At 44.5% G+C, this 11776-nt stretch overlaps 1 protein-coding gene across 2 annotated transcripts in view; it reads right to left on the bottom strand.

Moving 5' to 3' along the window:
• Window positions 1-1195: 1195 nt before the first annotated feature.
• LOC124028196 (myelin regulatory factor-like) overlaps window positions 1196-11776 on the bottom strand; it is a 30239-nt gene continuing 19658 nt past the window's right edge. For both annotated transcript variants that reach the window (XM_046340308.1, XM_046340309.1), the window contains exons 9-12: window positions 8494-8555; window positions 8105-8221; window positions 3108-3489; window positions 1196-1308 (exon numbers count right to left, since the gene is read on the bottom strand). In XM_046340308.1, the coding sequence (XP_046196264.1) occupies window positions 1242-1308; window positions 3108-3489; window positions 8105-8221; window positions 8494-8555 (628 nt within the window). In that variant the 3' untranslated portion in view covers window positions 1196-1241. The remainder of the gene's footprint in view (window positions 1309-3107; window positions 3490-8104; window positions 8222-8493; window positions 8556-11776) is intronic.

The raw sequence follows: 11776 nt of genomic DNA, 5'->3' as shown, positions 1-11776 counted from the left end.
AGGTGAATGTGTGGAGCAGGCCGCGTTGGTTCAGGTGACTGTGTGGAGCAGGCCGTGTTGGTTCAGGTGAATGTGTGGAGCAGGTCGCGTTGGTTCAGGTGAATGTGTGGAGCAGGCCACGTTGGTTCAGGTGAATGTGTGGAGCAGGCCGCGTTGGTTCAGGTGACTGTGTGGAGCAGGCCGTGTTGGTTCAGGTGAATGTGTGGAGCAGGCCGCGTTGGTTCAGGTGAATGTGTGGAGCAGGCCACGTTGGTTCAGGTGAATGTGTGGAGCAGGCCGCGTTGGTTCAGGTGAATGTGTGGAGCAGGCCGCGTTGGTTCAGGTGAATGTGTGGAGCAGGCCGCGTTGGTTCAGGTGAATGTGTGGAGCAGGCCGCGTTGGTTCAGGTGAATGTGTGGAGCAGGCCGCGTTGGTTCAGGTGAATGTGTGGAGCAGGCCGCGTTGGTTCAGGTGAATGTGTGGAGCAGGCCGTGTTGGTTCAGGTGAATGTGTGGAGCAGGCCGCGTTGGTACAGGTGAATGTGTGGAGCAGGCCGCGTTGGTTCAGGTGAATGTGTGGAGCAGGCCGGGTTGGTTCAGGTGAATGTGTGGAGCAGGCCGCGTTGGTTCAGGTGAATGTGTGGAGCAGGCCGCGTTGGTTCAGGTGAATGTGTGGAGCAGGCCGCGTTGGTTCAGGTGAATGTGTGGAGCAGGCCGTGTTGGTTCAGGTGAATGTGTGGAGCAGGCCGCGTTGGTTCAGGTGAATGTGTGGAGCAGGCCGTGTTGGTTCAGGTGAATGTGTGGAGTAGGCCGCGTTGGTTCAGGTGAATGTGTGGAGCAGGCCGTGTTGGTTCAGGTGAATGTGTGGAGCAGGCCGCGTTGGTTCAGGTGACTGTGTGGAGCAGGCCGTGTTGGTTCAGGTGAATGTGTGGAGCAGCCGCGTTGGTTCAGGTGAATGTGGAGCAGGCCACGTTGGTTCAGGTGAATGTGTGGAGCAGGCCGCGTTGGTTCAGGTGAATGTGGAGCAGGCCGCGTTGGTTCAGGTGAATGTGTGGAGCAGGCCGTGTTGGTTCAGGTGAATGTGTGGAGCAGGCCGCGTTGGTTCAGGTGAATGTGTGCAGAAGGCTGCGTTGGTTCAGGTGAATGTGTGGAGCAGGCCGTGTTGGTTCAGGTGAATGTGTGGAGCAGGCCGTGTTGGTTCAGGTGAATGTGTGGAGCAGGCCGTGTTGGTTCAGGTGAATGTGTGGAGCAGGCCATGTGTACTCACCTCATGTGTAGAGTGATTTGTGACATGGAGGAGTTCCTGGTTCCTTGGAGTGATACTGAATAGCTGTTGACAAAACCGAAAATCATTATACATTGCAGTCCCACAATATCTACCTGGTGTCATGTATTCCACATAGTGTCATGTATTCCACATAGTGTCATGTATTCCACATAGTCTGCTAAATGACTTAAATGTAATGTAATGTAGTGTCATGTATTCCACATAGTGTCATGTATTCCACATAGTGTCATGTATTCCACATAGTGTCATGTATTCCACATAGTCTGCTAAATGACTTAAATGTAATGTAATGTAGTGTCATGTATTCCACATAGTGTCATGTATTCCACATAGTGTCATGTATTCCACATAGTGTCATGTATTCCACATAGTGTCATGTATTCCACATAGTGTCATGTATTCCACATAGGTTCATGTATTCCACATAGTGTAATGTATTCCACATAGGGTCTTTATTCCACAAAGTGTCATGTATTCCACATAGTGTCATGTATGCCACATAGTGTCATGTATTCCACATAGTGTCATGTATTCCACAAAGTGTCATGTATTCCACAAAGTGTCATGTATTCCACATAGTGTCATGTATTCCACATAGTGCCATGTATTGAATTACAGTTGATCTACACTTTACCAATACAGTCTTAAGAGATCCACACAGGCAGACCCACAGCTGTGTAGAGAACCACACAGGCAGACTCACAGCTGTGTAGAGAACCACACAGACAGACTCACAGCTGTGTAGAGAACCATACAGTCAGACTCACAGCTGTGTAGAGAACCACACAGTCAGACTCACAGCTGTGTAGAGAACCACACAGGTAGACCCACAGCTGTGTAGAGAACCACACAGGTAGACCCACAGCTGTGTAGAGAACCACACAGGTAGACCCACAGCTGTGTAGAGAACCACAGAAGCAGACCCACAGCTGTGTAGAGAACCACACAGAAGCAGACCCACAGTTGTGTAGAGAACCACACAGGTAGACCCACAGCTGTGTAGAGAACCACACAGGTAGACCCACAGCTGTGTAGAGAACCACACAGGCAGACCCACAGCTGTGTAGAGAACCACAGCTGTGTAGAGAACCACACAGGCAGACTCACAGCTGTGTAGAGAACCACACAGGTAGACTCACAGCTGTGTAGAGAACCACACAGGCAGACCCACAGCTGTGTAGAGAACCACACAGGTAGACCCACAGCTGTGTAGAGAACCACACAGGCAGACCCACAGCTGTGTAGAGAACCACACAGGTAGACCCACAGCTGTGTAGAGAACCACACAGGCAGACCCACAGCTGTGTAGAGAACCACACAGGCAGACTCACAGCTGTGTAGAGAACCACACAGGTAGACTCACAGCTGTGTAGAGAACCACACAGGCAGACCCACAGCTGTGTAGAGAACCACACAGGCAGACCCACAGCTGTGTAGAGAACCACACAGGTAGACCCACAGCTGTGTAGAGAACCACACAGGTAGACCCACAGCTGTGCAGAGAACCACAGGCAGACCCACAGCTGTGTAGAGAACCACACAGGTAGACCCACAGCTGTGTAGAGAACCACACAGGCAGACCCACAGCTGTGTAGAGAACCACACAGGTAGACTCACAGCTGTGTAGAGAACCACACAGGTAGACCCACAGCTGTGTAGAGAACCACACAGGCAGACCCACAGCTGTGTAGAGAACCACACAGGCAGACCCACAGCTGTGTAGAGAACCACACAGGTAGACCCACAGCTGTGTAGAGAACCACACAGGTAGACCCACAGCTGTGTAGAGAACCACACAGGCAGACCCACAGCTGTGTAGAGAACCACACAGGTAGACCCACCTGCAGCTGTCAGAATGGGGACAGTTGTGTGATGAAATGTGTTGGTTTGTCTCCAGGATGTGCAGATCTATAAGGGAAGGGGACGATCTTCCTCCTGTTTCCTCCTCCGTGCTGATGTGTGTGTTGTCCCTGCGTTGTCTCTGAGGCAGGGGCAGTGTCTGCTGGTCTTCAGGCCCACCAGGTCCAGGCAGTCGGTTGTTGACCCCCCCCACTCCCCCTACACCCCCCAGGTCCTGTGCAGGGGCAGGTTTCTTAGCCTTGGACAGGTAGATGGGAGCGGAGGTGTGGCTGAGACGGTTCCGGTAGCGTCCGTCCTTGTCCATAGGCCTGGACTTGGCCTTCTTGTTGATGCTGCGCAGTGTAGGGACTGGACTACTTACTTCTACAAGAGAGAGGATGGAGAAAGGTACCATTAATGGAGACAGGTACCATTTAATGGAGACAGGTACCATTAACATAGACAGGTACCATTAACATAGACAGGTACCATTAACATAGACAGGTACCATTAACATAGACAGGTACCATTAACATAGACAGGTACCATTAACATAGACAGGTACCATTAATGGAAACAGGTACCATTTAATGGAGACAGGTACCATTAACATAGACAGGTACCATTTAACGGAGACAGGTACCATTAACATAGACAGGTACCATTAACATAGACAGGTACCATTAACATAGACAGGTACCATTTAACGGAGACAGGTACCATTAACATAGACAGGTACCATTAACATAGACAGGTACCATTAATGGAGACAGGTACCATTAACATAGACAGGTACCATTAACATAGACAGGTACCATTAATGGAGACGGGTACCATTAATGGAGACAGGTACCATTAACATAGACAGGTACCATTAACATAGACAGGTACCATTAACATAGACAGGTACCATTAACATAGACAGGTACCATTAATGGATACAGGTACCATTAACATAGACAGGTACCATTAATGGAGACAGGTACCATTAACATAGACAGGTACCATTAACATAGACAGGTACCATTAATGGAGACAGGTACCATTAACATAGACAGGTACCATTTAATGGAGACAGGTACCATTAACATAGACAGGTACCATTAATGGAGACAGGTACCATTAACATAGACAGGTACCATTAATGGAGACAGGTACCATTAACATAGACAGGTACCATTAACATAGACAGGTACCATTAACATAGACAGGTACCATTAACATAGACAGGTACCATTAATGGAGACAGGTACCATTAACATAGACAGGTACCATTAACATAGACAGGTACCATTAACATAGACAGGTACCATTAATGGAGACAGGTACCATTAACATAGACAGGTACCATTAACATAGACAGGTAGCATTAACATAGACAGGTACCATTTAATGGAGACAGATACCATTAACATAGACAGGTACCATTAACATAGACAGGTACCATTAACATAGACAGGTACCATTAACATAGACAGGTACCATTAACATAGACAGGTACCATTAACATAGACAGGTACCATTAATGGAGACAGGTACCATTTAATGGAGACAGGTACCATTAACATAGACAGGTACCATTTAATGGAGACAGGTACCATTAACATAGACAGGTACCATTAACATAGACAGGTACCATTTAATGGAGACAGGTACCATTTAATGGAGACAGGTACCATTAACATAGACAGGTACCATTAACATAGACAGGTACCATTTAATGGAGACAGGTACCATTTAATGGAGACAGGTACCATTTAATGGAGACAGGTACCATTTAATGGAGACAGGTACCATTAACACAGACAGGTACCATTAACATAGACAGGTACCATTAACATAGACAGGTACCATTTAATGGAGACAGGTACCATTTAATGGAGACAGGTACCATTAACATAGACAGGTACCATTAACATAGACAGGTACCATTAATGGAGACAGGTACCATTAATGGAGACAGGTACCATTTAATGGAGACAGGTACCATTAACATAGACAGGTACCATTAACATAGACAGGTACCATTAATGGAGACAGGTACCATTTAATGGAGACAGGTACCATTAACATAGACAGGTACCATTAACATAGACAGGTACCATTAATGGAGACAGGTACCATTAACATAGACAGGTACCATTAACATAGACAGGTACCATTTAACGGAGACAGGTACCATTTAATGGAGACAGGTACCATTAACATAGACAGGTACCATTAACATAGACAGGTACCATTTAATGGATACAGGTACCATTTAATGGAGACAGGTACCATTAACATAGACAGGTACCATTAACATAGACAGGTACCATTAATGGAGACAGGTACCATTAACATAGACAGGTACCATTAACATAGACAGGTACCATTAATGGAGAAAGGTACCATTAACATAGACAGGTACCATTAACATAGACAGGTACCATTAACATAGACAGGTACCATTAACATAGACAGGTACCATTAACATAGACAGGTACCATTTAATGGAGACAGGTACCATTAACATAGACAGGTACCATTAACATAGACAGGTACCATTAACATAGACAGGTACCATTAACATAGACAGGTACCATTAATGGAGACAGGTACCATTAACACAGACAGGTACCATTAACATAGACAGGTACCATTAACATAGACAGGTACCATTAACATAGACAGGTACCATTTAATGGATACAGGTACCATTAACATAGACAGGTACCATTAATGGAGACAGGTACCATTTAATGGAGACAGGTACCATTAACATAGACAGGTACCATTAACATAGACAGGTACCATTTAATGGAGACAGGTACCATTAACATAGACAGGTACCATTAACATAGACAGGTACCATTAACATAGACAGGTACCATTAATGGAGACAGGTACCATTAACATAGACAGGTACCATTAACATAGACAGGTACCATTAATGGAGACAGGTACCATTAACATAGACAGGTACCATTAACATAGACAGGTACCATTAACATAGACAGGTACCATTAACATAGACAGGTACCATTAATGGAGACAGGTACCATTTAATGGAGACAGGTACCATTAACATAGACAGGTACCATTAACATAGACAGGTACCATTAACATAGACAGGTACCATTAACATAGACAGGTACCATTAACATAGACAGGTACCATTAACATAGACAGGTACCATTAATGGAGACAGGTACCATTAACATAGACAGGTACCATTAACATAGACAGGTACCATTAACACAGACAGGTACCATTAACATAGACAGGTACCATTAACATAGACAGGTACCATTAATGGAGACAGGTACCATTAACATAGACAGGTACCATTAACATAGACAGGTACCATTAACATAGACAGGTACCATTGGATACAGGTACCATTAAGACAGGTACCATTAACATAGACAGGTACCATTAATGGAGACAGGTACCATTAACATAGACAGGTACCATTAACATAGACAGGTACCATTAACATAGACAGGTACCATTAACATAGACAGGTACCATTAACATAGACAGGTACCATTAATGGAGACAGGTACCATTAACATGGAGACAGGTACCATTAACATAGACAGGTACCATTAACATAGACAGGTACCATTAACATAGACAGGTACCATTAACATAGACAGGTACCATTAATGGAGACAGGTACCATTAACATAGACAGGTACCATTAACATAGACAGGTACCATTAACACAGACAGGTACCATTAACATAGACAGGTACCATTAACATAGACAGGTACCATTAACACAGACAGGTACCATTAACATAGACAGGTACCATTAACATAGACAGGTACCATTAACATAGACAGGTACCATTAATGGAGACAGGTACCATTAACATAGACAGGTACCATTAACATAGACAGGTACCATTAACATAGACAGGTACCATTAACATAGACAGGTACCATTAACATAGACAGGTACCATTAATGGAGACAGGTACCATTAACATAGACAGGTACCATTAACATAGACAGGTACCATTAACATAGACAGGTACCATTAACATAGACAGGTACCATTAATGGAGACAGGTACCATTAACATAGACAGGTACCATTAACATAGACAGGTACCATTAACATAGACAGGTACCATTAACATAGACAGGTACCATTAATGGAGACAGGTACCATTTAATGGAGACAGGTACCATTAACATAGACAGGTACCATTAACATAGACAGGTACCATTAACATAGACAGGTATCATTTAATGGAGACAGGTACCATTAACATAGACAGGTACCATCCTTCTGTAGCTCAGTTGGTAGAGCATGGCGCTTGTAACGCCAGAGTAGTGGGTTCGAGCCCCGGGACCACCAATACGTAGAATGTATGCACACATGACTGTAAGTCGCTTTGGATAAAAGTGTCTGCTAAATGGCATATATTATATTTATTTTTAATGGTGACAGGTACCATTAACACAGACAGGTACCATTAACATAGACAGGTACCATTAACATAGACAGGTACCATTAACATAGACAGGTACCATTAATGGAGACAGGTACCATTAATGAAGACAGGTACCATTAACATAGACAGGTACCATTAACATAGACAGGTACCATTAACATAGACAGGTACCATTAATGGAGACAGGTACCATTAACATAGACAGGTACCATTAACATAGACAGGTACCATTAACATAGACAGGTACCATTAATGAAGACAGGTACCATTAACATAGACAGGTACCATTAACATAGACAGGTACCATTAACATAGACAGGTACCATTAATGGAGACAGGTACCATTAATGAAGACAGGTACCATTAACATAGACAGGTACCATTAACATAGACAGGTACCATTAATGAAGACAGGTACCATTAACATAGACAGGTACCATTAACATAGACAGGTACCATTAACATAGACAGGTACCATTAATGTTATGAAGTGAAGATAAGGTGAAGTATTTAATCTGGTATGGTAAGACAGGCGGATCAATGTTTTCTTACCCAGTGTTGACTGGTTGGTGCTTGGCGAAAGAGTAGTTGCTGATTGGTTGTTTGTGGCAGTTGTAGGTGGACAGCAAGCTGCAGGATTGGCCAGTGAAGGAGAGGGTGGGACTGTATCTACACAGAATAGATAGGTTCATAACATATGATTTATGATGATGTCCTGTAGGATCAGTTTGGTTTCTAATGTCTTTATGAGAATCCTAAAACAATACTCTATACATCGTGTTTAGATCGTAAAGTCTGTTACAAATACATGGTGCCCATCTTTAGTCAGTCCAATAACTAACAATCGTAAATAAGCCTCAGAGATAGCTAGTCCTTTCTACCACTAAATACTGCCCATCTAGCAATCCGAAGAGGGATGTATATGTCTGTGTGTCTCTGACCTTGACGCGTGGAGATGGTGGATCGAGGAGCAGATGCCATCCTAGATGATCCCTCTGCAGACCTGGACCAGAGGGGTATGAAAACATACTGTGAGAGGAGAAGGGAGATGGAATGGAATAGAATAGAAGGGAATAGAATATAATAGAATGGAATGGAATATAATAGAATGGAATAGAAGGGAATATAATAGAACAGAATGGAATAGAATATAATAGAATGGAATGGAATATAATAGAATGGAATAGAATATAATAGAATGGAATAGAAGGGAATAGAATAGAATATAATGGAATGGAATAGAATAGAATGGAATAGAAGGGAATAGAATAGAACAGAATGGAATGGAATAGAATAGAAGGGAATAGAATATAAAAGAATGGAATGGAATATAATAGAATGGAATAGAAGGGAATAGAATAGAACAGAATGGAATGGAATATAATAGAATGGAATGGAATATAATAGAATGGAATAGAATATAATAGAATGGAATAGAATATAATAGAATGGAATGGAATATAATAGAATGGAATAGAAGGGAATAGAATAGAATATAATGTAATGGAATAGAATAGAATGGAATAGAAGAGAGATGGAAAGGAATAGAATAGAATGGAATAGAATGGAAGGGAATGGAATAGAATGGAAGGGAAGGGAATAGAATAGAAGGGAATGGAATAGAATGGAATAGAAGGGAAGGGAATGGAATGGAATAGAAGGGAATGGAATAGAATGGAAGGGAAGGGAATGGAATAGAATGGAAGGGAATGGAATAGAAGGGAAGGGAATGGAATAGAAGGGAAGGGAATGGAATAGAATGGAATAGAAGGGAAGGGAATGGAATGGAATAGAAGGGAATGGAATAGAATGGAAGGAAGGAATAGAAGGGAAGGGAATGGAATAGAAGGGAAGGGAATGGAATAGAATGGAATAGAAGGGAATGGAATAGAAGGGAATAGAAGGGAAGGGAATGGAATGGAATAGAAGGGAATGGAATAGAATGGAAGGGAAGGGAATGGAATAGAATGGAAGGGAATGGAATAGAATGGAAGGGAAGGGAAGGGAATGGAATAGAATGGAATGGAAGGGGAATGGAATAAATGGAAGGGAATGGAATAGAATGGAATGGAAGGGGAATGGAATAGAATGGAAGGGAATGGAATAGAATGGAAGGGAAGAGAAGGGAATGGAATAGAATGGAATGGAAGGGGAATGGAATAAATGGAAGGGAATGGAATAGAATGGAATGGAAGGGGAATGGAATAGAATGGAAGGGAATGGAATAGAAGGGAAGGGAATGGAATAGAAGGGAAGGGAATGGAATAGAATGGAATAGAAGGGAATGGAATAGAATGGAATAGAAGGGAAGGGAATGGAATGGAATAGAATGGAATAGAAGGGAAGGGAATGGAATGGAATAGAAGGGAATGGAATAGAATGGAAGGGAAGGGAATGGAATAGAATGGAAGGGAATGGAATAGAAGGGAAGGGAATGGAATAGAAGGGAAGGGAATGGAATAGAATGGAATAGAAGGGAAGGGAATGGAATGGAATAGAAGGGAATGGAATAGAATGGAAGGGAAGGGAATGGAATAGAATGGAATGGAAGGGAAGGGAATGGAATAGAATGGAATGGAAGGGGAATGGAATAAATGGAAGGGAATGGAATAGAATGGAATGGAAGGGGAATGGAATAGAATGGAAGGGAAGGGAAGGGAAGGGAATGGAATAGAATGGAATGGAAGGGGAATGGAATAGAATGGAAGGGAATTCCTAGCAGATGGCATCAGATGGGGAGGGGCATAGATATTGCACGATAATCACGTGATAGAATAGTAATGAATGCTGAAATGTCACCTTTGTACTTTGTATAGTTGATTTAATGGTCTCCAGAATGATGTGCATTGTGAAACACAATACACATTTCAACTATGGGTGGACAATAAAGTAATTCTAAAGTAATCATACAGAGTTTTGAATATGAGACGAGTGGATTTGGTTGTACAGTGTTGGTGCTGGGTTGAAAGTGGTTTGTACCTTTCACCCTACCTACTTTCAGAATACATTTGCCAGTATAGGCCTACTTCATGGAATGTTCCAGACTGAGCAACCAAGTCAACAGTAGAAATGAGTCATGACCTCTTGAGACACAGCCTGGGAAACACCCTAATTACCAACTTTAAGTACGGAGTAGAGTAGGGAATGAGAGTAGGGAATTAAAAAATAAAAGAGAGAGAGAGAGAGAAAGGTAGAGGGAGAAAGGTAGAGGGAGAGCATACCATGGACAGAGTGGTGGACAGAGTGGTGGACAGAGTGGTGGACAGAGCGGTGGACAGAGTGGTGGACAGAGTGGTGGACAGAGTGGTGGACAGAGTGGTGGACAGAGTGGTGGACAGAGCGGTGGACAGAGTGGTGGACAGAGCGGTGGACAGAGCGGAGTGGTGGACAGAGCAGAGTGGTGGACAGAGCGGTGGACAGAGTGGTGGACAGAGCGGTGGACAGAGTGGTGGACAGAGTGGTGGACAGAGTGGTGGACAGAGCGGTGGACAGAGTGGTGGACAGAGTGGTGGACAGAGTGGTGGACAGAGTGGTGGACAGAGTGGTGGACAGAGCGGTGGACAGAGTGGTGGACAGAGTGGTGGACAGAGCGGTGGACAGAGTGGTGGACAGAGCGGTGGACAGAGCAGAGTGGTGGACAGAGCAGAGTGGTGGACAGAGTGGTGGACAGAGCAGAGTGGTGGACAGAGCAGAGCGGTGGACAGAGCAGAGTGGTGGACAGAGTGGTGGACAGAGCAGAGTGGTGGACAGAGCGGAGTGGTGGACAGAGCAGAGTGGTGGACAGAGCGGTGGACAGAGTGGTGGACAGAGTGGTGGACAGAGCAGAGTGGTGGACAGAGCAGAGTGGTGGACAGAGCAGAGTGGTGGACAGAGCGGTGGACAGAGCAGAGTGGTGGACAGAGCAGAGTGGTGGACAGAGCAGAGTGGTGGACAGAGCAGAGTGGTGGACAGAGGGGTGGACAGAGCAGAGTGGTGGACAGAGCAGAGTGGTGGACAGAGCAGAGTGGTGGACAGAGGGGTGGACAGAGCAGAGTGGTGGACAGAGTGGTGGACAGAGCAGAGTGGTGGACAGAGCAGAGTGGTGGACAGAGCGGTGGACAGAGCAGAGTGGTGGACAGAGTGGTGGACAGAGCAGAGTGGTGGACAGAGCAGAGTGGTGGACAGAGCGGTGGACAGAGCAGAGTGGTGGACAGAGTGGTGGACAGAGCAGAGGGGTGGACAGAG

The sequence above is a fragment of the Oncorhynchus gorbuscha genome, unplaced genomic scaffold (genome assembly GCF_021184085.1).
Source record: "Oncorhynchus gorbuscha isolate QuinsamMale2020 ecotype Even-year unplaced genomic scaffold, OgorEven_v1.0 Un_scaffold_3833, whole genome shotgun sequence".
Taxonomy (NCBI): domain Eukaryota; kingdom Metazoa; phylum Chordata; class Actinopteri; order Salmoniformes; family Salmonidae; genus Oncorhynchus; species Oncorhynchus gorbuscha.
This window is presented reverse-complemented; position numbering and strand designations above follow the sequence as displayed.